At 38.8% G+C, this 26,858-nt stretch overlaps 1 protein-coding gene and 1 non-coding gene across 10 annotated transcripts in view; one reads left to right on the top strand and one right to left on the bottom strand.

The window, feature by feature from the left end:
- Positions 1-26,858, bottom strand: part of MTRF1 (mitochondrial translation release factor 1) — a 55,204-nt gene that overhangs the window by 17,921 nt on the left and 10,425 nt on the right. For 7 of the 9 annotated variants that reach the window (XM_007186801.3, XM_028167527.2, XM_028167525.2 and 4 more), the window contains exons 3-9: positions 26,058-26,148; positions 25,750-25,824; positions 24,809-25,234; positions 20,159-20,250; positions 18,237-18,318; positions 17,017-17,124; positions 10,935-11,107 (exon numbers count right to left, since the gene is read on the bottom strand). In XM_007186801.3, the coding sequence (XP_007186863.1) occupies positions 10,935-11,107; positions 17,017-17,124; positions 18,237-18,318; positions 20,159-20,250; positions 24,809-25,226 (873 nt within the window). In that variant the 5' untranslated portion in view covers positions 25,227-25,234; positions 25,750-25,824; positions 26,058-26,148. The remainder of the gene's footprint in view (positions 1-10,934; positions 11,108-17,016; positions 17,125-18,236; positions 18,319-20,158; positions 20,251-24,808; positions 25,235-25,749; positions 25,825-26,057; positions 26,149-26,858) is intronic. The other 2 variants (XM_057532736.1, XM_057532737.1) reach the window with 2 other exon arrangements.
- On the top strand, positions 13,707-13,813 carry LOC114238471 (U6 spliceosomal RNA). The gene has a single exon (XR_003623823.1). It is a non-coding gene; the product is annotated as a U6 spliceosomal RNA (small nuclear RNA).

Below are 26,858 nucleotides of genomic sequence, written 5' to 3' on the forward strand. Positions count from 1 at the left end.
CCCTGGTGGCGTAGTGGTTAAGAATCCGCCTGCCAATTCAGGGGACATGGGTTCGAGCCCTGGTCCGGGAAGATCCCACATGCCGTGGAGCAACTAAGCCCGTGCGCCACAACTACTGAGCCTGCGCTCTAAAGCCCATGAGCCACAACTACTGAAGCCCACGTGCCACAACTACTGAAGCCTGCCTGCCTAGAGCCTGTGCTCCTCAACAAAAGAAGCCACCGCAATGAGAAGGCCACGCACCACAAAGAAGAGTAGCCCCCGCTTGCCACAACTAGAGAAAGCCCGCGTGCAGCAATGAAGACCCAACACAGCCAAATACAAATAAATAAAATAAATAAATTTATTTAAACAAAAATAGAATACCTAGGAATAAACCTACCTAAGGAGGTAAAAGACCTGTACTCAGAAAACAACAAGACACTGATGAAAGAACCTGAAGATGACACAGATGGAAAAACATACTGTGTTCATAGATTGGAAGAATTATATGTTAAAATGACCACACTATCCAAGGCAACCTACAGACTCAATGAAATCCCTATCAAAATACCAATAGCATTTTTCACAGAATTAGAACAAATAATTTAAAAATTTGTATGGAAACTCAAGAAACCACAAATAGCCAAAACAATCTTGAGAAAGAAGAACAGAGCTGGAGCTATCACACTCCCTAACTTCAGATTCCACCACAAAGCTACAGTAATCAAAACAGTATGGTATTGGCACAAAAACAGATACATAGATCAATGAAACAGAATAATGAGCCCAGAAGTAAAACCAAACACTTATGGTCAATTAATGTGCAACAAAGGAGGTAAGAATATACAATGGGGAAAAGACACCCTTTTCAATAAGTGGTCCTGGGAACTCTGGACAGCTACATGTAAAGGAGTGAAATTAACATTTTCTCATTCCATATACAAAAATAAACTCAAAATGAATTTAAGACCTAAATGTAAGACCATAAAACTCCTAGAAGAAAATATAGGCAGAACACTCTTTGACATAAATTGTAGCAATATTTTTTGGATATGTCTCCTAAAGGAAACAAAAACAAAAATAAACAAATGGGACCTAATCAAACTTAAATGCTTTTGCACAGCATAGGAAAAAACAGATAAACAAAAAGACAACCTACTGAATGGGAGAAAATACTTGCTAACGATATGATGATAAGGGGTTAATATCTAAAATATATAAACAGCTCATATAACTCAACATAAAAAAAAACAAACAACCCAATCAAAAAATAGGCAGAAGACATGAACAGACATTTTTCCAAAGAAAACATTCAGATGGCCAACAAGCACAGGACAAGACGCTCAACATCCCTAATCATCAGAGAAATGCATATCAAAACCACAGTGAGATATCACCTCACACCTGTCAGAATGGGTATCATCAGAAAGACCACAAACAACAAGTATCGGTGGGGATGTGAAGAAATGGGAACCCTTGTACGCTGTGGGAATGTAAATTGGTGCAGCCACTGTGGAAACCAGTATGGAGGCTCCTCAAAAAACTAAAAACAGAACTACCATACAATCCAGCAATTCCACGCCTGGGGTGTATATCCGAAAAAAACCGAAAACATTAATTTGAAAAGATATATGCACCACGGTGTTCATAGCAGCATTATTTACAATTGCCAGGGCATGGAAGCAACCTAAGTGTCCATCAACAGATGAATGGATAAAGAAGATGCGGTATGTATATGCAATGGCATATTACTCAGCCATAAAAAATAATGAAATTTTGCCATTTGCAATAACATGGATGTATTTGGAGAGTACTGTGCTTAGTGAAATAAGTCAGACAAAGACAAATACTGTATGATATCACTTATATGTGGGATCTAAAAAATAAAACAAACTAGTGAATATAGCAAAAAAGAAATAGACTCATAGATATACAGAACAAACCAGTGGTTACCAGTGGGGAGAGGGAAGGGAGGAGGGGAAGAATAGAGGTAGGGGAGTAAGATGTACAGACTATTATGTATAAAATAAATGAGCCACAAGGATATATTGTACAGCACAGGTAATATAGCCAATATTTTATAAAAACTATAAAACTTAAAAAGATTGTGAATCACTATGTTGTACACCTGAAACTAATATAATATTGTAAATCAACTATACCTCAATTTAATAAGAAAGAAAAACAATAGTGATGATAACTCACTGAATGTAAAAAATCCATAGGTCTATAATGAGGTCAATATATGAAATTCAATATATGAGTTTATAGTGAGGTAAAATAAAAAGAGAAAGAGAGGGGGAGCTTCAAGATGGCAGAAGAGGAAGACAGGGAGATCACCTTCCTCCCCAAAGATACATCAGAAATACATCTACATGTGGAACTGCTCCTATAGAACACGTACTGAATGCTGGCAGAAGACCTCAGACCTCCCAAAAGGCAAGAAACTCCCCACGTACCTGGGTAGGGCAAAAGAAAAAAGAAAAAAACAGAGACAAAGAATAGGGACGGGACCTGCATCAGTGGGAGGGAGCTGTGAAGGAGGAAAGGTTTCCACATACTAGGAAGCCCCTTCGTGGGCGGAGACTGCATGTGGTGAGGGGGAAGCTGCGGAGCCACGGAGGAGAGCGCAGCCACAGGGGTGCAGAGGGCAAAGCGGAGAGATTCCCACACAGAGGATCGGTGCCAACCAGCACTCACCAGCCTGAGAGGCTTGTCTGCTCACCCACTGGGATGGGCGGGGGCTGGGAGCTGAGGCTAGGGCTTCGGTCGGATCGCAGGGAGAGGACTGGGGTTGGCTGCGTGAACACAGGCTGAAGGGGGCTAGTGCGCCACAGTTAGCCGGGAAGGAGTCCGGGAAAAAGTCAGAAGCTGCCGAAGAGACAAGAGACTTTTTCTTGCCTCTTTGTTTCCTGGTGTGCAAGGAGAGGGGATTAAGAGCGCCACTTAAAGGAGCTCCAGAGACGGGCGTGAGCTGCAGCTATCAGCACGGACCCCAGACACGGGCATGAGAAGCTAAGGCTGCTGCTGCCGCCACCAAGAAGCCTGTGTGCAAGCACAGGTCACTAACCACACCGCCCCTCCTGGGAGGCTGTGCAGCCCGCCACTGCCAGGGTCCCGTGATCCAGGGACAACTTCCCCGGGAGAACACACAGCGCACCTCAGGCTGCTGCAATGTCACACTGGCCTCTGCCGCCGCAGGCCCGCCCCGCATCCGTACGCCTCCCTACCCCCAGCATGAGTGAGCCAGAGCCCCAGAATCAGCCTATCCTTTAACCCCGTCCTGTCTGAGCAAAGAACAGATGCCCTCAGGTGACCTACACGCAGAGACGGGTCCAAATCCAAAGCTGAACCCTGGAAGCTGTGTGAACAAAGAAGAGAAAGGGAAATTTCTCCCAGCAGCCTCAGGAGCAGCGGATTAAATCTCCACAATCAACTTGATGTACCCTGCATATGTGGAATACCTGAATAGACAACCAATCATCCCAAACTGAGGAGGTGGACTTTGGGAGCAACGATATATATATTTTTTCCCCTTTTTCTCTTTTTGTGAGTGTGTATGTATATGCTTCTGTGTGTGGTTTTGTCTGTATAGCTTTGCTTTTACCATTTGTCCTAGGGTTCTGTCTTTTTTTTTTTTTATTACTTAAAAAATTTTTTTTCTTAATAATTATTTTTTATTTTAATAACTTTATTTTATTTTATTTTACTTTATTTTATTTTATTTTACTTTATCTTCTTTCTTCCTCCCTCCCTCCCTCTCTCTCTCCCTCTCTCTTCTTCTTTCTTTCTTTTCTCCCTTTTATTCTGAGCCCTGTGGAGGACAGGGTCTTGGTGCTCCAGCCAGGCGTCAGGGCTGTGCCACTGAGGTGGGAGAGCCAAGTTCAGGACACTGGTCCACAAGAGACCTCCCAGCTCCATGTAATATCAAACAGCGAAAATTTCCCAGAGATCTCCATCTCAACGCCAAGACCCAGCTCCACTCAACGACCAGCAAGTTACAGTGCAGGACACCCTATGCCAAACAACTAGCAAGACAGGAACACAACCCCACCCATTAGCACACAGGCTGCCTAAAATCATAATAAGGCCACAGACACCCCAAAACACACCACCAGACGTGGACCTGCCCACCAGAAAGACAAGATCCAGCCTCATCCACCAGAACACAGACACTAGTCCCCTCCATCAGGAAGCCTACACAACCCACTGAACCAACCTTAGCCACCAGGGGCAGACATCAAAAACAATGGGAACTACGAACCTGCAGCCTGCAGAAAGGAGACCCCAAACACAGTAAGTTTAACAAAATGAGAAGACAGAGAAACACATGGCAGATGAAGGAGCAAGGCAAAAACCCACCATACCTAACAAATGAGGAGGAAATAGGCAGTCTATCTGAAAAAGAATTCAGAATAATGATAGTAAAGATGATCCAAAATCTTGGAAATAGAATGGAGAAAATACAAGAAACATTTAACAAGGACCTAGAAGAACTAAACAGCAAATAAACAGAGATGAACAACACAATAAATGAAATTAAAAATTCTCTAAAAGGGATCAATAGCAGAAAAACTGAGACAGAAGAATGGATAAGTGACCTGGAAGATAAAATAGTGGAAATACCTACTGCAGAGCAGAATAAAGAAGAAAGAATGAAAAGAATTGAGGACAGTCTCAGAGACCTCTGGGACAACATTAAACGCACCAACATTCGAATTATAGGGGTCCCAGAAGAAGAAGAGAAAAAGAAAGGGACTGAGAAAATATTTGAAGAGATTATAGTTGAAAACTTCCCTAATATGGGAAAGGAAATAGTCAATCAAGTCCAGGAAGCACAGAGAGTCCCATACAGGATAAATCCAAGGAGAAACACGCCAAGACACATATTAATCAAACTATCAAAAACTGAATACAAAGAACAAATATTAAAAGCAGCAAGGGAAAAACAACAAGTAACACATAAGGGAATCCCCATAAGGTTAACAGCTGATCATTCAGCAGAAACTCTGCAAGCCAGAAGGGAGTGGCAGGATATACTTAAAGTGATGAAAGAGAAAAAGCTACAACCAAGACTACTCTACCCAGCAAGGATCTCATTCAGATTTGATGGAAAAATCAAAAGCTTCACAGACAAGCAAAAGCTAAGAGAATTCAGCACCACCAAACCACTTTACAACAAATGCTAAAGGAACTTCTCTAGGCAGGAAACACAAGAGAAGGAAAGGACCTACAATAGTAAACCCAAAACAATTAAGAAAATGGTAATAGGAACATACATATCGATAATTACCTTAAATGTAAATGGATTAAATGCTCCAACCAAAAGACATAGACTGGCTGAATGGATAAAAAAACAAGACCCGTATACATGTTGTCTACAAGAGACCCACTTCAGAACTAGGGACACATAAGACTGAAAGTGAGGGGATGGAAAAAGATATTCCATGCAAATGGAAATCAAAAGAAAGCTGGAGTAGCAATTCTCATATCAGACAAAACAGACTTTAAAACAAAGACTATTACAAGAGACAAAGAAGGACACTACATAATGATCAAGGGATCAATCCAAGAAGAAGATATAACAATTGTAAATATTTATGCACCCAACATAGGAGCACTTCAATACATAAGGCAAATACTAAAAGCCATAAAAGGGGAAATCGACAGTAACACAATCATAGTAGGGGACTTTAACACCCCACTTTCACCAATGGACAGATCATCCAAAATGAAAATAAATCAGGAAACACAAGCTTTAAATGATACTTTAAACAAGATGGACTTAATTGGTATTTATAGGACATTCCATCCAAAACAACAGAATACACTTTCTTCTCAAGTGCTCATGGAACACTCTCCAGGATAGATCATATCTTGGGTCACAAATCAAGCCTCAGTAAATTTAAGAAAATTGAAAATCATATCAAGTATCCTTTCCGACCACAACGCTATGAGACTAGATGTCAATTAAAGGAAAAAATCTGTAATAAATACAAACACATGGAGGCTAAACAACACATTACTTAATACCAAGAGATCACTGAAGAAATCAAAGAGGAAATCAAAAAATACCTAGAAACAAATGACAATGAAAACGCAACGACCCAAAACCTATGGGATGCAGCAAAAGCAGTTCTAAGAGGGAAGTTTATAGCTATACAAGCCTACCTTAAGAAACAAGAAACATCTCAAATAAACAACCTAACCTTACACCTAAAGCAAATAGAGAAAGAAGAACAAAAAACCCCTAAGTTAGCAGAAGGAAAGAAATCATAAAGATCAGATCAGAAATAAATGAAAAAGAAATGAAGGAAATGATAGCAAAGATCAATAAACCTAAAAGCTGGTTCTTTGAGAAGATAAACAAAATTGATAAACCATTAGCCAGACTTATCAAGAGAAAAAGGGAGAAGACTCAAATCAATAGAATTAGAAATGAAAAAGGCGAAGTAACAACTGGCACTGCAGAAATACAAAGGATAATGAGAGATTACTACAAGCAACTATATGCCAATAAAATGGACAACCTGGAAGAAATGGACAAATTCTTAGAAAAGCACAACCTTCCGAGACTGAACCAGGAAGAAATAGAAAATATGAACAGACCAATCACAAGCACTGAAATTGAAACTGATTAAAAATCTTCCAACAAACAAAAGCCCAGGACCAGATGGCTCCACAGGCGAATTCTTTCAAACATTTAGAGAAGAGCTAACACCTATCCTTTTCAAACTCTTCCAAACTATAGCAGAGGGAGGAACACTTCCAAACTCATTCTACGAGGCCACCATCACCCTGATACCAAAACCAGACAAAGATGTCACAAAGAAAGAGAACTACAGGCCAATATCACTGATGAACATAGATGCAAAAATCCTTAACAAAATACTAGCAAACAGATGCCAACAGCACATTAAAAGGACCATACATTATGATCAAGTGGGGTTTATCCCAGGAATGCAAGGATTCTTCAATATATGCAAATCAATCAACATGATACACCATATTAACAAATTGAAGGAGAAAAACCATATGATCATCTCAATAGATGCAGAGAAAGCTTCCGACAAAATTCAACACCCATTTATGATAAAAACCCTCCAGAAAGTAGGCATAGAGGGAACTTTCCTCAACATAATAAAGGCCATATATGACAAACCCACAGCCAACATCGTCCTCAATGGTGAAAAACTGAAACCATTTCCACTAAGATCAGGAACAAGACAAGGTTGCCAACTCTCACCACTATAATTCAACATAGTTTTGGAAGTTTTAGCCACAGCAATCAGAGAAGAAAAAGAAATAAAAGGAATCCAAATTGGAAAAGAAGAAGTAAAGCTGTCACTGTTTGCAGATGACATGATACTACACACAGAGAATCCTAAAGATGCTACCAGAAAACTACTAGAGCTAATCAATGAATTTGGTAAAGTAGCAGGATACAAAATTAATGCACAGAAATCTCTTGCATTCCTATACACTAATGATGAAAAATCTGAAAGTGAAATTAAGAAAACACTCCCATTTACCACTGCAACAAAAAGAATAAAATATCTAGGAATAAACCTACCTAAGGAGACAAAAGACCTGTATGCAGACAATATAAGACACTGATGAAAGAAATTAAAGATGATACAAATAGATGGAGAGATATACCATGTTCTTGGATTGGAAGAATCAACATTGTGAAAATGACTATACTACCCAAAGCAATCTACAGATTCAATGCAATCCCAATCAAACTACCACTGACATTTTTCACAGAACTAGAACAAAAAATTTCACAATTTGTATGGAAACACAAAAGACCCCGAATAGCCAAAGCAATCTTGAGAAAGAAAAACGGAGCTGGAGGAATCAGGGTCCCTGACTTCAGACTATACGACAAAGCTACAGTAATCAAGACAGTATGGTACTGGCACAAAAACAGAAATATAGATCAATGGAACAGGATAGAAAGCCCAGAGATAAACCCACACACATATGGTCACCTTATCTTTGATAAAGGAGGCAAGAATATATAGTGGAGACAAGACAGCCTCTTCAATAAGTGGTGCTGGGAAAACTGGACAGCTACATGTAAAAGAATGAAATTATAACACTCCCTAACATCATACATAAAAATAAACTCAAAATGGATTAAAGACCTAAATGTAAGGCCAGACACTATCAAACTCTTAGAGGAAAACATAGGCAGAACACTCTATGACATAAATCACAGCAAGATCCTTTTTGACCCACCTCCTAGGGAAATGGAAATAAATAGAAAAATAAACAAATGGGACCTAATGAAACTTAAAAGCTTTTGCACAGCAAAGGAAACCATGAACAAGACCAAAAGACAACCCTCAGCATGGGAGAAAATAGTTGCAAATGAAGCAACTGACAAAGGATTAATCTCCAAAACATACAAGCAACTCATGCAGCTCAATATCAGAAAAACAAACAACCAATCCAAAAATGGGCAGAAGACCTAAATAGACATTTCTTCAAAGAAGATATACAGATTGCCAACAAACACATGAAAGAATGCTCAACATCATTAATCATTAGAGAAATGCAAATCAAAACTACAATGAGATATCATCGCACTCTGGTCATAATGGCCATCATCACAAAATCTACAAACAATAAATGCTGGAGAGGGTGTGGAGCAAAGGGAACCCTCTTGCACTGTTGGTGGGAATGTAAATTGATACAGCCACTATGGAGAACTGTATGGAGGTTCCTTAAAAAACTAAAAACACAACTACCATTACAACCCAGCAATCCCACTACTGGGCATATACCCGGAGAAAACCATAATTCAAAAAGAGTCATGTACCAAAATGTTCACTGCAGCTCTATTTACAATAGCCAGGACATGGAAGCAACCTAAGTGTCCATCAACAGTTGAATGGATAAAGAAGATGCGGCACATATATAAAAAGGAACGAAACGGAGTTATTTGTAGTGACGTGGATGGACCTAGAGACTGTCATACAGAGTGAAGTAAGTCAGAAAGAGAAAAACTAATACCGTATGCTAACACATATATATGGAATCTAAAAAAAAAAAAAAAAGAAAAGAAAATGGTCAGAAGAACCTAGGGGCAAGACGGGAATAAAGATGCAGACCTAGTAGAGAATGGACTTGAGGATACGGGGAGGGGGAGGGGTAAGATGTGACAGGGTGAGAGCGTGGCATGGACATATATACACTACCAAATGTAAAATAGATAGCTAGTGGGAAGGAGCCGCATAGCACAGGGAGATCAGCTCGGTGCTTTGTGACCACCTAGAGGGGTGAGAGGGAGGGAGATGCAAGAGGGAAGAGATATGGGGACATATGTATACGTATAACTGATTCACTTTGTTATAAAGCAGAAACTGACACACCATTGTAAAGCAATTATACTCTAATACAGATGTTAAAAAAAAAAAAAAAGAGCAAGAAGAAAGGAGGAGAGAAGGTAGTGGGGAGGAAAGTTCCTTACAGAAAAGAATGCCAGGTAATACATGTAGAAGGAATGATAGAATTAGAAAATCACCATTTTGCAATCCCAAACTAAATAAATAATTCAGGCAAAGATCATTAATGGATGTTAAAACCACAGAAGAAATGTTGTTGGGAATAGGATATATTACCCTAGAGATTACTTAGTAATTACAAAGGGAAAAATACACTTTCATAATGGAGAAATTTTTGTGGTCACCATCTTAACTAAATGCTCAAACCAATCCTCACTAAGAGTGGGACAATATGATATTCTATGCCTTCTGATAAGATGCAACATGAATATAACTACACCTGAAAAGTATTCTTGCTCAATATGTATAACCTGAATAGAATGGAACATTTAAATATAACTTTCAATACAACATAGGACATAAAGGAACAATTTAAAGAATACTATGAGGAAACAATCAGATGAATCCAGATGTGGAACATTCTACAAGGCAAATGGTCTAGACTCTTCAAAAAGTCAATGTCATTAAAAGAAAAAAAAAAGTTGGGAGACTGGTTCCAGACTTAAAGAGATATAACAACCAATTGCAATGAGTGAAATTTGACGGGATCCTGGTTAAAAAAATTGCTATAAAAATAAATTGTGATATTGTGATTTATAATAATATATTGGTCTTTGTCCAGTTCTCACCCTAAGCCCCTTTCAACCACACTTGAGTTTATGTTAATGAGGTGATATTTGGAAAGCCTCTAGATAACCACAGGATGGGGGGCTGATCCCAGGGGAACCAACCACTTAATTAGAGGGTTGGAACTTTCGTCTCCACTGCACTTCCAACCTCCAGGGAGCGGAATCCCCAAAGCCCAATGATTTAACCAATCATGTCTATGTATGGAAGCCTCCATAAAAATCCCCAAAGCACAGGGTTCAGAGAGCTGCCAGGCTGATGAACACGTGAAGCTGCGGGAAGGGTAGCGAGCCTGGAGAGGGTACAGAAGCTCTGCACGTCTTCCCACATACTTTGTCCTATGCACTTCTTCCATCTGTCTATTCCTGAGTTGTATCTTTTGTAATAAGCCAGCAGTCTAGTAAGTAAACTGTTTTCCTGAGTTCTGTGAGCCACTTTAGTATTATTTAACCTAAGGAGGGGGTCTTGGGAACCTCCAGATGGATAACCAGTTGATCAGAAACACAGGAGACAACCAGGCCTGTGATTGGCCTCTGAAGCGGAAGGGGACGCTCTCTTGTGGGACTGAGTCTAGCCTGTAGGATCTGACGCCATCTCCAGGTAGATGGGGTCAGAACTGAGTTGAACTGTAGGACGACCACATGCTGTCCACAGAGAATTGAAGAACTACTTCGTCGGGGGGGGAATGAACTCCACACATTTGGAGTGCAGAAGTACTCTGTGAGTATACAGAACACACAGGAGTTTTTCCTAGACAATGAAATTCTGGTTGATCTTCATAGATAATGGTATAGAGTTTAGGTAGGAGGTTACCTCATCCGGTTGAGGGAGGACGATAACCGACATCGTTCCCGTGTGAATACGCTGCATCCTTGACGACAGGCCCACCTCAGGGATTCGCTGAACTCGGTGAATCCCACCTTCATACTTCAAATGCTTATAGACATTGTCACCGGAAATTCGGGCGGCTGCATGATGTAGCCCACCTATGAAAAAATGTTCCAGCGATATTAATGAATTCTACTTTGAAAGGGATCAGGATCTTAGATGCCCTTAATGTAAAGCCTGGATGTGAGCATAGAGCCTGAGATGAGAACATAAGGTAGGTACAAAACTATATTTTCCCAGTGTAAGTGAATTAATATATAAAAGGAAACATACCAAAATATTATTTATGGTTACCTCTGGAGAACAGAATAACCGCATGTTTTTCATTTTACTTTTTATGCTTCTTTTGTTGCTAAGTTTTATATAATGAACAAATTTCACTTTTACAAAAATAGTATTAGAAAAAAAGAATACTGGGATGTTTTCTACATTGAACTATACCATGCAATCTTAGGCTAATTTGGTGCCATATATAAAAGAGTGTTCAGTAACATAGTAATTTGATAATGATGAATAATTCTATAGGTTCTCTCAAGTTCTCAAGAATCTATTGAAATTTAGCTCTTGCTTATCTGTGGAGTGGGAAGACAAGCAAAAAAAAATCTTAATGCCTAGGCTAGTTTTTTTTTTTTTTTAAGAAATTCACGTTCTTTTATTTTTATTTATTTATTTATTTATGACTGTGTTGAGTCTTCGTTTACTGTGCGAGGGCTTTCTCTAGTTGCGGCAAGTGGGGACCACTCTTCATCGCGGTGCGCGGGCCTCTCACCATCGCGGCCTCTCTTGTTGTGGAGCACAGGCTCCAGACGCGCAGGCTCAGTAGTTGTGGCTCACGGGCCCAGCTGCTCCGTGGCACGTGGGATCTTCCCAGACCAGGGCTCGAACCCGTGTCCCCTGCATTGGCAGGCAGATTCTCAACCACTGCGCCACCAGGGAAGCCCTAGGCTAGTTTTTTATTGACCATGTTTTTTAAAAATGTTTTTATTACAAAATAATATACATGGAAAACCACATGAATGAAATGTATAGTTCAAGATCAAGAAAGAGAACTTTGTTGGACTTCTCTGGTGGTCCAGAGGTTAAGACTTTGCACTTCCACTGCAGGGGGCACAGGTTCGATCCCTGATCAGGGAACTAAGATCCCACATGCCGCCCAGCGTGGCCACAAAAAAAAAAAAAAAAAAAGGAAAGAAAAAGAACTTTGTCAGGCACCCCCAAAGCCCTCTCACATGCCCCTTCCTAGTTACAATCCCCCCCCTTCTCATGAGTAACCATTATCCTTCTATTCCCTTCTTTATTATAATTTTATTACCTAATGTGCTGCCCTAGCCACTACAGTTTAGTCTTGTCCATTTAAAAAATTTGATACGTCTTTCAAATCTCTCAGTCTATAAGTTCGTCATCCATCTCTTTTGTTTACTTCAAATTATCTGTTGAGGAACTAGGGCTGTTGATCTATAGAAATTTCCCACGTTCTGTTCTTTTTTGTTTTTAATTATTTTATTTTTTTAATTTTTATATTTTTAATTTTTTTAAAAAAATTTTATTTATTTATTTATTATTTACCTATTTGGGCTGTGCTGGGTCTTAGTTGCGGCACACGGGATCTTCGTTGTGGCATGCATGTGGGATCTAGTTCCCTGACCAGGGATTGAACCCAGGCCCCCTGCATTAGGAGCACGGAGTCTTATCCACTGAACCACCAGGGAAGTCCCCCATGGTCTGGTTTTGCTGATTGCATACTCTTGGAGTGATTCAACCTGTTTTTCTGCCCTCTGTACTGGCTGCAATTGGGCAGCTGGATCCGGAAACTGGACAACTTGAAAAATATTTCAATTCCTTAGGTACCAGGAATACAGAATAATAGTGTCAGACCTACACTACATATCAAGAGCCATCACCCTCCATTGCTTCCACAATGACTATCCTGTAATTATTTAGTTTGGACTGTTTATGTAGTGGTTGAGTATTTCCCCTATCTGTCCCAAGGTCACAAAACTACAAGACTTTAAGTCATTTGACATATGAATTTTTTCATGAAAATGTATTTTTTTCCAATCTTAGCTTTTAGTGCTGTATCTCTGTGATTCTATTTCAATTAAACATTAAATATATATACATATAACTTTTTACAAATTTATTTATTTTATTTATTCTTGGCTGCGTTGGGTCTTTGGTGCCGTGTGCAGGCTTTCTCTAGTTGCAGCGAGTGGGGGCTACTCTTCAATGCGGTGCACGGGTTTCTCATTGTGGTGGCTTCTCTTGTTGTGAAGCATGGCTTCTAGGCGCGCAGGCTTCAGTAGTTGTGGCATGCGGGCTCCGTAGTTGTGGCTCGCAGGCTCTAGAGCACAGGCTCAGTAGTTGTGGCGCACGGGCTTAGTTGCTCCGTGGCATGTGGGATCTTCCTGGACCAGGGCTCGAACCCATGTCCCCTGCATTGGTAGGTGGATTCTTAACCACTGTGCCACCAGGGAAGCCCATACATATAATTTAATATACATACTTTATAAGGCAGGTACTTTTTCCTCTTTCTCTACCTTATTTTTTTTTGTTGGCTGCGCCGTGCAGCATGCAAGATCTTAGTTTGCTGACCAGGGATCGAACCCAGGCCCTGGCAGTGAAAGCGCCAAGTCCTAACCACTGGACCCCCAGGGAATTCCTTAAAATGTTTTCTTTTTAAATAAAAGACCTTTTTTTGTGCTCACTTCGGCAGCACATATACTAAAATTGGAACGCTACAGAGAAGATTAGCATGGCCCCTGCGCAAGGATGACCCACAAATGTGTGAAGCGTTCCATATTTTTTAACTAATAAGGACCTACTGTATAGCACAGGGAGCTCTACTGAATATTCTGTAATGGCCTATATGGGAAAAGAATCTGAAAAGGAGTGGATATATGTGTATGTATAACTGATTCACTTTGCTGTACATGTGAAACTAACACAACATTGTAAATCCACTATACTTCAATAAAAATAAAAAATAAAATAAAATAAAAGGCCCTTTTACTTTCTAAAATGTCTTTATTTTATTTTGCTACTGAGTTAATGTATCTAAAAGAAAGATTTCCCAACCATTGTTTGGGCTGCTCTGGGCACCTGGAACAGAATCTCTCTTCCTGTTATTAAGTTCACCTCCCTTTCATTACTGAAAGTTGAATTCAAAATATACGTCTCAGAGATTACATTCTCTCTTTCCTATGCTGCTGCTTCTCATTACATTCTGGAAACTCTCTCCTCTCCTGCTTCCAAAATATTATACTGTTCTCATCCTTTTTCCTGCTTCTCTGACCCCTCTTTTTCTTTTGCCAACTAGTTTATCTTTCTAAATATGGCCATTCTCCAACGTTTGGTACCCTGAATGTTCCCTCTCTATAAACTCTCCCTCACTTATTCTCTCTCAGTATCAGACATTATCTCTGTGCTAACAGCTATCAAATCTCTCTCCTCAATTCTATTCTCTCACCAAAGCTCTGGTTACACGACTTCAGCATTTACTGGATATTTCTAAAGGGATGCTCACTATAACAACACACATAATAATTCAAAAGCAACTTTCACTGTTCTGCCCAAATGGAGACTGCCTTCCAATTTCTATTCCATTCAATGGCATGAATGAATATCACAATCTTCCCAGCTAGAAAGATTAGATCCCTGTGGCTCATCTCCTTTGTATCAGAATAAACTAATGGGATGTAGTGTGGTTCTGGATCAGACAGACTTAAATCTAATCCCAGGACTGCCATTACTTATTGTGTGATCTTGGATTCGTTACTTACTCTCTGAGCCTAGATCTTCATCTGTAAAATGGGATTAACAATACCCAGGGTTGTGAAGATCAAACGACCCATACTGCACTCAGGACATAGTGGGCAAGCAAGAGATCCTCTTGTCAGTTACCAAATTTTGCTCACTCTTCCTCTGAAGTTCTCTCACACGTGTCCCTACTCCCAATTCTAACTCTTAGTCATACCTGGATTACTCTAATAACCTCTCTGCCATCTGCCTTAAATCTAGCCTCTTCAATCCATCTTTCACACTGCTGTCAAAATAATCTTAAAACAAATTTATGGTTGCCAAAGGGGAAAGGAGAGTGGGGGGAGGGATAAATTAGGAGGTTGGGATTAACATATACACACTACTATATAGAAAATAGATAACCAACAAGGACCTACTGTATAGCATAGGGAGCTATGCTCAATATTCTGTAATAACCTATAAGGGAAAAGAATCTGAAAAGGAATATATATATATATATATATATATATATATATATACACACATATATATATATATATATATACACACAAAACTGAATCACTGGGCTGTACACCTGAAACTAACACCATGTTGTAAATCATCTATACTTCAATAAAAAAAGAATCTTCTTAAAATATATATTGATCAAATCATATTCTTCTTAGCAAAATCTTCAACAGCTCCCTAACAATCAAGGCCTGTTCAGCTTTAATGTCTGCTCAAAATCTACTCTTTTGAACCTATTTCCTCTCACTTCTCATCACAAATATCCTCCGGTTTAATTGGCTTCCTCACTTCTACACACACAGCAAGATCTTTCCCACCACCATGCTGTTGCTCAAATTGGTCCTTCCCTCTGCTCTCGTTGGTCTTCCCTTTGAAACCGTGCACCTCAGATTGGGACTTGAACCTATGTGCTGGGACACGAACCCAGCCTAAACCCTGATTGGGACTTGAACCCACATGGCTAGGACTCAAACCCGGCCAAAACCCACTGTCTTCCAACTGCGATCACACACCTGGTTTTAGGACTTAATGAAGCTCAGGTTCTTGATGTCTCATCACAGAATGAATTCAGTGAGAGGCAAAGTGATAGGTAAGAAGTGGATTTATTTAGAGAGAAATACACTCCACAGATATAGCGTGGGCCATCTCAGGAGGTGAGAGCAGCACCAGGGTATGGGGTTGTCAGTTTTTAAGGGGTGGGTAACTTCATAGGCTAATAAGTGGGAGGAGTATTCCAGCTATTTTGGGAAGGGGGCGGGGATTTCCAGGAATTGGGCCACCCCTCAATTTTTCATCCTTATGGTTGGCCTTGGAACTGTCATGGTGCCGGTCGGTGTGTCATTTAGCTTGCTGATGTATTACAATGAGCATATACTGAGGCTCAAGGTCTAGTGGAAGTTGACTTGTCCGCCATCTTGGACCCATTTGGTTCTAATCAGTTTATGTCATGTCCTCGGGATATGTCATTCTTTCAAAGGTTGCACCCTGCCCCCTTCCCTCCTGTTTCACCTTTCCTAACCACTGGCTGTATTTCAAATCCATATGATTTGCACAAACTTACTTATGTTCTATACTTGTTTTCATTTCCCTCAATTGTTTAACTTACATGAATCCTCTTTCCCCACTTTGATAATTTGTGGGTTATTATTCATGGGCCCTCTGTCTACTACAGTGTATCTTTGTGTAACCAAGCAGACAAAAACTTCCAGATGGATTAAGAGAATCGAACAAAAAAGAATTACTATCAGATGTTCTGATTTAACATACTTGAGTATTTAAAAGTTTAAAGACTCACATTGGTTCTTATTGTTTATGTTGTCTAAGTGTTTATTAGCCCAACTAGGGTGGGAGCTTCTTGAAAATAAAGACAAATGACTAACTTTTTCTGCATTCCCATAAACCTCTAACACATCATTAGTACTTTAGAGTAAAAACCTTAATACATCTTGGCTTTGAACAACAGAGCAATGATTTTTCAGGCAAGGCATATATCAACCCTCCACAGGGAGAGTTTCTCTAATTCAGATATTCCTTCCTAGGAGGATACTTCCTTCCCTCCCACTCTCTTCTCCCATAGTAAGAATTCTACTATAGTAAGCCACTGTGATTGATGAGCCCGTGTCACAGTATTTAGTAGATACAGGTCAAATGTTTTAAAAAATGGGACAACATGGTTCTAATCAATATCAGAAGAAAAACAACTTCCAGCATCATCTATGGACAAATCCTCAAATACACCTACCATAATCAGCTGGTGTATAATTCAGAAGTTCAAATTTCCAGTGTTTGTAGCTTGAATAATTCTGGTACATATCAAATATTTCCCGGGTAAATTGTTGGCAGATATCACCTAAGAGAAAATACAAAAACATTCAGTCAGCACACATTTCTCCAACGAAGACATATAGACGGCCAGTAGGCACATGAAAAGATGCCCAACATCGCTAATTATTAGAGAAATGCAAATCAAAACTACAATGAGGTATCACCTCACACTGCTCAGAATGGCCATCATTAAAAAACCTACAAACAATAAATGCTGGAGAGGGTGTGGAGAAAAGGGAACCCTCCTGCACTGTTGGTGGGAATGTAAATTGGTGCAGCCACTCTGGAAAACAGTATGGAGGTTCCTTCAAAAACTAAAAATAGAGTTGCCATATGACCCAGCAATCCCATTCTTGGGCACATATCTGGAGCAAACTCTAATAAGAAAAGATACATGCACCCCAATGTTCACAGCAGCACTATTTACAACAGCCAAAACATGGAAGCAACCTAAACGTCCATCAACAGAGGAATGGATAAAGATGTGGTACATATATACAATGGAATACCACTCAGTCATAAAAAAGAATGAAATAATGGCATTTGCAGCAACATGGATGGACCTAGAGATTATCATACTAAGTGAAGTAAGTCAGAAAGAGAAAGACAAGCACCATATGATATCACTTGCATGTGGAATCTAAAATATGACACAAATGAACTTATTTACAAAGCAGAAACAGACTCACAGACATAGAAATCAAACTTATGGTTACCAAAGGGGATGGGGGTGGGAAGGGATAAATTAGGAGTTTGGGATTAGCAGATACAAACTACTACGTATAAATTAGATAAACAAGGTCCTACTGTATAGCACAGTAGGATAGAAAATATTCAATATCCTGTAATAAACCAAAATAAAAAGAATATGAAAAAAATATACATTTATAACTGAATCACTGCTGTACACCAGAAACTAACACAGCATTGTAAATCAACTATACTTCAATAAAAAATTTAAAAAAAATCAGCACAAATTTCTTAGAGAGTCCTCCTTAAGTAAAAACCCCTTAGGAGTTGAGAAATGACTAGTTCCGAAGTGAAACACATTTAACAGACTTAAAGTTATAGTGTGTCATATCAAGGTAACATTTAAGTATTTTTAAAGATCATTTACAATAAAATTATTTTATTGACCTCCAGTAGTTCTTCCAGATGTCACCTCTAAAATAACATCATTTTTGTCATATTTCTCCTTTGGCACTAGATTCTGGAGAAGCTGAAAAAGAAAAAAAAAATCAGTATTAGTGTATATATTTTCCATGGTATACTGCTATTCCTTGAACTTAGATAAAAGACCCCCAAATACTAAAAAATCAGTAATTAACAAAATCATAGAGCATCTCAAAGAGGTCTGGTCCTAAAATGCTTTAGTAAGTAGATCTAATTAGGCCTAAAATAAATGATGATTCATGTTAACAATGAAGTTACTTGTTGGCATATTTTCTACAATGCTATCAAATTATCTTAATTTTCTAAAATGCAAAAGTTTAGATCAAAGTCCAGTGTTCCATTCAACTTTCTTCAAATTTTGCTTCTGATTAGTCTTAAACAGTAGCTTCTTTCATCTAATGAAAGAAGTAAGCTTTGAAAGTCTTCACTGGGAGAAAATGAGGAATTTTAACATATGATTATATACTCTCTCCCACAATAAACGACAGCGGACGGACACCAGGCCGTGCCCTGTCTTCTCAGCAGAGTTGCTGTTTAAAGAGTAGATTGAGGACTGCCAAGGTAAGGCTCAAATAGTCTCTCAGTGTGACAAGAAAAAAAGGGGTTTTCTAGTAAAGAAAGCAACCAACTTACCTCTTAGGAAGAAAAGGGAAGCAACTTTTAGTATTACTAAAAGGTCTTTCAAATCAAACTGAAAGTATCTATGTGTCATGATTCTCCCTACTGACAATTTCTGAAATAGTCCATCTCTGCTAGAAATGATATAGCCTGCAGGAGAGAATATTAGACTAAGACTCAGACGTCCTACATCTGCTTTTGACTAGCTGTTTAAATCAGTGAAAAAAATAACTGATACCTCCACCTCATCCTCCTCAACCCCTCAAAAAGTCCCTCTAGAGATTATCATACTAAGTGAAGCAAGCCAGACAGAGAAAGACCAATACCATACGATATTGCTTATATGTGGAATCTAAAAAAAAAAAAGATACAAATGAACTTATTTACAAAACAGAAATAGACTCACAGACATAGAAAACAAACTTATGGTTACCAAAGGGAAAAGGGGTTTGGGATTAACATACATCTACTACCATATATAAAATATATAACCAACAAGGACCTACTGTATAGCACAGGGAATTATACTGAATATTTTGTAACAACCTATAAGGTAAAAGAATCTGACAAAGAAGATATCTATCTATCTATCTATCTATATATATCTGAATCACTGTGCTGTACACCTGAAACTAACACAACATTGTAAATCAACTATACTTCAAGGAAAAAAAAAGTCTCTCTACTGGATTCCCAGGGTAGGGAAGACTGAAGGTAGGAGGATGGCAAATATGACAAAGGGGAACACAGTACATAGCACTGTATTTTCATTTTCTTTTAGACAAACCATCCATTGAGCTAGAAGGGACTAAAGACTTGTATTAACCCACTGTCTCTATGCCCTTGGATTCATTCCATTCTACCCTGAATGCAGATTTTCAATCCTTAATTAACCCAGTTACCATGTACCACTCCCTCTTTCTAAGACTTAAAACCCCCTGACTCTTCCCCATGTTGAAGTAAATTTCTTCACTAGCATGTGTTCCCTTGTCTGGTAACTTAATAGATTCAGCTTTGGAATACTTTTGTCTGGCGGGGGGCGGGGTGGGGGGGGCAGGGGGGAGGTGGTTTCATTCCTTGCCAACACAATCTGTTCAATCTCATTCTGTAGTAAATGACAGCAGTAAACCCAACATTATCAATCATCATAAGAGAAGACTTAATCAACTGGTGTTTGGAAAATACTTTGAGCAGCAAAACATAGGCTAGCAAGAATAGTATTCCTTTACATTAACATTACTGAGATGAGTTTACCTCTTAAAACATACCTCACTGTATAACATGTTGATTTTCTGAAGAATGGTTTGCCTCTCTTCCAAAGCAAGTTCTTGTAACTGCTTCTCATCTTGTTTATTTAGACCTACAAACCATCGACAGAAATAATGGTAAAAATGTTTAAATACTTACAAAGAAATTCTTAAATAGCTACCTAATCTCTACCTACTAGGCTTTATTTCAGTTGTGAAGGCAAGGGATTATACAAAATAACAGAATAGTTACAGAATGTAAAGTAAGTATTTGCTAAGTGTGTCCAAAAAACTCAGTGTGAAAACAAGTATGATCTTGCCCCAAGGAGCTGGTGATTTGAATGTCTATAAGTAATTATAGAAATCAGTGATTAATCAAACAGGTTTAAAAAGGGACTGGCTAATTAAATGTAAACCCGAATAAGCTAAGTTTCAGGGTAAACTGGGGTGACCATTTCTTGTCTAAAGGTGGCAGCCATTACCCAGCACACTGTGAGTAATGTAGCATGGCTAGAACCTTTTTTTTTTTTTTCAAGAGATGTCAGAAATAAGACCTCTTAAAATTTTGAAACCTCTTGAAATGTTCACACTTAGTAAACATTTTTTAAAAACACCACATGGGTCAAAAAAAACCACACATCTTTGCAAACCTCTGCTTTATGGAAAGAATGGTCGTTTTCACATCATTTCAAAGCAGAAAGTTAAATCATGGAGCTCTAACAACACAAGCTATCAATGAGATAGTGGCCAAGTAGGGTGGATCCCATAACCTTTGACTCCATTGCTTTAGATGCCCAGAGACTCCATTTGTCACTGGTGATGCGTGCTAGATGAGGTAGAAATTTTTGATTCTTAAAAATAAAGAAGAAAATAGAAATGAAGACTCATAAAGGAGAGAAGGCTCTTTAAAATTCTTTTCTAGTCATGGAAGTCATTGGGGTCTGGCGGGATTCTATGCCTCATTCCTGCTTTCAACATTTCACACTTACTCTGTGCTAAATACTCTGCCAGTTTGCTGGGGACACAAGGAGGAATAAAACATGGTTCAGGGCTAAAGTGGCTGAGTCTGGTGGGAAAGGTGGACACATTCACTTGATTACAATATGTGGTATGGGCAGCGCCATCGAGGCCTAAAGGGTGGTCTAACCCAGACTTCAACCCTTAAGGAAGGTTCCTGGATAAGGTGCCATCTGAACTCAATTCTAATTATGGATCACCTGTTGCAGAATTGTTAATATCGCTACTGGCCTCGCCTTGTGCACGTAAGTCTCGGGTCAAAGGAACCAGAAAAACCTGCTGATCTGCAATCATATAAAATTATTTTTGTGGCTTTTTATTATTTACTGAACTGTAAGATCCAATCTAGTTCAATTTCACTGTATCAACAGATCCAAGAGTCTATTATACCTTATGTTTGGTGCTGCAGGAAATAAAGATGAATAAGACACAGGCCCTGTACTTGAGGAACAGGAAAAGGGACTGAAGTTAAGACAATTACATAACGGATCAGAATAGAAAACAGAGAAAGGCAATCATATTTGTTTTACAGAGGGGAGTGAAGCCAAAGGATGATATTCAAGCCATACTTTGTAAGCAGACTGAACTTTAAGAAGGTGAAATTGGTGGGTTAACAACATGAGCAAAGACATACACATGGGATGGTCTGAGTATATTCAGGCAATGGCAAATTGTCTGTTTTGGTTGGAAGGGAGAATATGCAAAGGGAATTAATACACTACACAGAGAGGTGGGGGTCACTCGGCAGAGACTATTAAATGCCAAGCCAAGAAATCTATATTTATAGGCAATGGGAGTTACTGGAAATTCAGAGCAGGAGAGAAATATGATTAAGGTTGTACTTAGGCTGGGAAAGCTTGGAGGTGAGACTACAAGTTAGGAATTTATTGTAATCATCTAGGCCTGAGATATAATGAAAATATAAACTAGTGGAAAGAATAGAAGAGGACTCATGCAAGATATATTACAGAGGTAGACCCTATTGGACTTTGAATCATTGTGCAGTGGATAAGAGCAGAGGCTGTGGAGTCTCCTTGACTGGGTTCAAATTCCTGCTCCTCTCCTGACTGGCTAAGTGACCTTTGGCATTTTAACCTCTCAGTTTCTTCATCTATAAAGTGAGAATATTAATAATAATTCCTACCTCATAAGGTCATTGTGAACATTTCAAATGAGATAATATTTGGAAAATACTTACCTTAGTGCCTGGCACATACTAGGACTTAGTAAATGTAGCTATTATCACTATTATTATAAAATAGCGGAATTGTAGAAGAAACTTTAGAAGCAATCTACTAATACTTTAATCCAATCTACTAATATTACACATGATACAAACGTGGCTGAAAGAGGTTATGTCAATTTAATTTGGAAAGCATTTAGTAAGCTCCTATTATGTGCAAGCAACTTTCCCAAACTAATTAATTACAAATTCGAGTGGCATTACGCAAAAGAGTAAAAAATAATCCTCATTAAAAGAGGTGAGAGGGAATTCCCTGGCGGTCCAGTGGTTAGAACTCTGCACTTCCACCGAAGGGGGCACATGTTCAATCTCTGGTCAGGGAACTAAGATCCCGCATGCCTCGTGGCCAAAAAAAAAAGTGAGAGACTCACAGACCACTAATAGAAGGCAGAAAAAGGTAAGGCTTTGGACATCCAGGACTTTACAGGTATACCTGTGACTGGCCTCGATGCTGCTTAACATCTCTAAGGCCTAATGAAACAGGATGGAGCACCGAAGAAAGTTTATAAATTAAACTAAAAGCCAATAGCAAGGGACTTTCCTGCTGGTCCAGTGGTTAAGACTCTGTGCTCCCAATGCAGGGGGCCTGGGTTCCATCCCTGGTCACGGAACTAGATCCCGCATGCTGCAACTGAAGATCCGGTGTGCTGTAACTAAGACCCAGCACAGCCAAATAAATAAATAAATAAATATTAAAAATAAAATACAATAAAAGCCAATAACAAAATTTGGATTGGGACTTCCCTGGTGGCGCAGTGGATAGGACTCCATGCTCCCAATGCAGGGGGCCTGGGTTCGATCCCTGGTCAGGGAACTAGATCCCACATGCATGCTGCAACTAAGAGTTTGCATGCTGCAACTAAGACCCAGTGCAACCAAATAAATAAATAAATAAATATTAAAAAAAAAAAATTTGGATAAATGTTGAATCCCAGGTTAGTCCATTATACTTTTCTCTCAACTTCTGTATATTTTGGAAATTTTTCATAAAAGAAAAAATGTTAAGGCAATAAAACATTAAGAGATACTAAAATTAAAAATTAACACCTCTCACATTATATATAAAATTAACTCAAATAAATCAATGACCTAAATATAAGGACTAAAAATATAAAACCCTTGGAAGAAAACATAGATGTGAACCTTTGTGACCTTGGATTATGCAATAATTTCTTAGATATGTCACCAAAACACAAACAAGAGAAAAAAAAGATAAACTGAACATCATCAAAATTAAAAACTGTGGTGCTTCAAGGGACAACCCACAGAATGGGAGAAAATTTTTGCAAATAATATATCTGATAAGGAACTTGTATCTGTAATATAAAGAACTCTTACAACTCAATAATAAAAAAGACAACTCAATTAAAAAATGGGCAAAGGATCTAAACAGTCATTTAACCAAAGGTGATATACAATAGCCAATAGGCACATAAAAAGACACTCAACACCATTAATCAGGGAATTGCAAGTCAAAACCACAGTAAAATACCACTTCACACACACTAGGAAGGCTAGAATGAAAAGGGCGGATCACAAGGGTTGGAGAGGATGTAGAAACACCAGAACGCTCATACACTGAGGATGGAATGTAAAATGGTTCAGCCACTTTGGAAAACCAGTCTGGCAGTTCCTCAGAAGGTTAAACATGGAGTTACCACACAACTTAGCAATATATGTCCACACAAAAAATTGTACACAAATGTTCATAACAGCATTGTTCATAATAACCAAAAAAGTGGAAAAACTCAATAACCAACAACCGATGAATGGATAAATAAAATGTGGTATATCTATACAATGGGACATAATTCAGCAATAAAAAGAAATGAAGTACAGAAACATGCTACAACATAAATGAACCTTAAACATATGCTAAGTGAAAGAAGCCAGTCACACAGAGTAACATATTGTATGATTCCATTTATATAAAATGCCTGAAATAAGTAACTGTATAGAGACAGAAAGATTAGTGGTTGTCTAGGGCTGGCAGGGATGGGGTGGGGGGATTGGGATGAGATGGCTAAAGGGTGCAGGGTTTCTTTTTGGGGTGATGAAATAATATCCATACTATATAAGCCCTTTGACGGGGTAGGAATTGTATTTTTGTGTCCCTGGTACGTAGCACATAGGACAGTGCCCAATAAAGATCTATTAATAAATTAAAGCTTCTGAAAAGGTCAATATTTAGTCTCCCAGACCCTAAGCGCTTCTTGGCAAGTACCACAAGGACCTCGGTCTCTTAGTACTTGCTCTTTAGTAGCTGAAATACTTCAAACACCCAGAGTACAGAGTCCTGTCCTTTCCAAGTGCAGGGCTAACTACATGCAGGCTTTTTAAAAGACTGTGTTCAATATACCTTTAACTTAGAAAATCAATCCTGTACTTGTACACACACATCTTTTACCTACTTTTACACATTGATTCTAATTCTTCAATGGCTTGTTCAGCCTCCTGAATTTCTTTGTAAATGACTGCAAGCGGGGCCAGCTCAGCATGCCGTTGATTCAAGGACCTCCGGTCCCCTTCACTCACAGAGATATGCTGCAAACAATGATCAAGTGTTTGGTACTCCTTATTCAGGTCCTCCATATATTTCTGTAGTGCTCTATGCTTCCAGATCATCCTGGTATCTTGATGGCAATATCTCCTGGACCAATTCTCCCTTAACAGACAATGGAGAATGTGATTCTTGTTTCGTCTAAAAACCCACAGCCTTGTGTCAAGAGGTGTCTGTGTAAGTTGATGAGAATGGAGATGGACGTGGCACTGGTGGTGACCATTAAGACACGGATGTCTAAAAAGCCAAACAAACAGGTGACGATTCATTTCAGCATCTGAAACAAAATAAACACAATCTGAGAAATATCACCTCCACAGATATAAAAGCTGGAAGGAGCCTCAAGAAATCTTGCTCAATTCACTGCCTCAGCCAGCTCCAAACACAGTCCCTAAATTCAATAACCCACAAAAAGAAAACGAATCTTCAAATCTGTGAATATAACAAAATAAATGAAGGTAGTGCTGTTTTCTACCCACTCAACATATATAATTAACTAAGGCAAATGAGTAGGAGTGTAACTAATAAATATATCAATAGAAGGGGTTAAATCAGCTATTTTCTAGAAAGTACCCAGAATCTAAAATTGAGTGTGTGAATAAGCTCTTGACAAGTATGAAATAATCATGCAAACTTTAGGTGGTTCACATATTAATAGATCTTTAAAGTTTGAAGGAAACACTACTTCCTTGTCTAATTCTTAGGTATCCAGATGCCCAAGAAAGTCAAGTAACTTAATCATGATTATTCATTCTGCCGGATAGAGGCAGAGCTGAGGTGAATGCAGCTTGCCTGTTCAGACTTCAGTGCTTTTCATTCCCAACTATGCAATCACTCTTCGAAGGTGCTTCCCTTTTAGCTGAGATCCTAAAGGACGGAATATTTACATATTAACAGACTAAGAAAGTAGAAAGTTTGGAAAACAAAAAAGACAATGATGATAATTATATTAAATGAAAAAAGCAGAATCAAAACAATATAATCTCAATTAGGTTTTCAAATTTTTCTACAGTATATGGAATACATGGGTTTATGGGGACATAACCGCATCATAAGTTGAGGAAGAGCTTTATTTTGAAAAAAGAAAACTAAAAACATACCAAAATGTTAATAAGATGATCTCTAGTTGTGGGATTATCGATTCCTTTTGCTTCCTTTCTTTTTTCTACTTCTTCGTGTTTTCCAAGTTTCCTATACATTTAGCACATACTACTTTTACAATCAGGAAAAAAAATTACTTTAAAAAATTACATGTTAGGTGAAATTAGTTATGTACAATAATTATCTGTTCTTCCTCTAACAGAGGTAATCAAAGAGCTAACAAACACACACAATGGTTTTACTGAGTAAGAAAGAGAAGATAAAGTGTTCTAAGAAAAATACTTTGCCCTTAAAATCCTAAGGTTCAAAGCTGAAATAAGGGTCAAAATTGATCAGAATCAACCTTTATTGTCTCCAGTGTTCCTACTACGTTAGGTGTATTCATATATTAGCTCATTTGATCATTACAAGTCGGCTAACTTGGATATTGTTATCTCCTAGGAAATAAAATATTCAGAATAGTCTCTAAAATATTCACAGTTTGCAGGGTTGTACTAAGGAAATTTAACATACTGAATCACATTGAGAAAAGGACTGTGGGAAGCATGCACCAAGGCGCAGTAGCCACAAATGTTACAGTCCTCCAGCAGGAGTTTCTGCGTGTCTTCACATTGAGACAAGCTGGGACCTGGGACCCTTTGCTGCAGTGCTGCAATGCTTGCACCTGGACAAATGTTTCCTTAAGCAACAAAATACAAAGAAACGATAAGGGGCTAAAAATAACTGTGTGCATGTGCAGTTGGGGCAAATTCTGGACAACTAGATAAAAGGAGACCAAAAAGCCCAACTGCCACCTCTGA

This window comes from Balaenoptera acutorostrata, chromosome 18 (genome assembly GCF_949987535.1).
Source record: "Balaenoptera acutorostrata chromosome 18, mBalAcu1.1, whole genome shotgun sequence".
NCBI lineage: Eukaryota > Metazoa > Chordata > Mammalia > Artiodactyla > Balaenopteridae > Balaenoptera > Balaenoptera acutorostrata.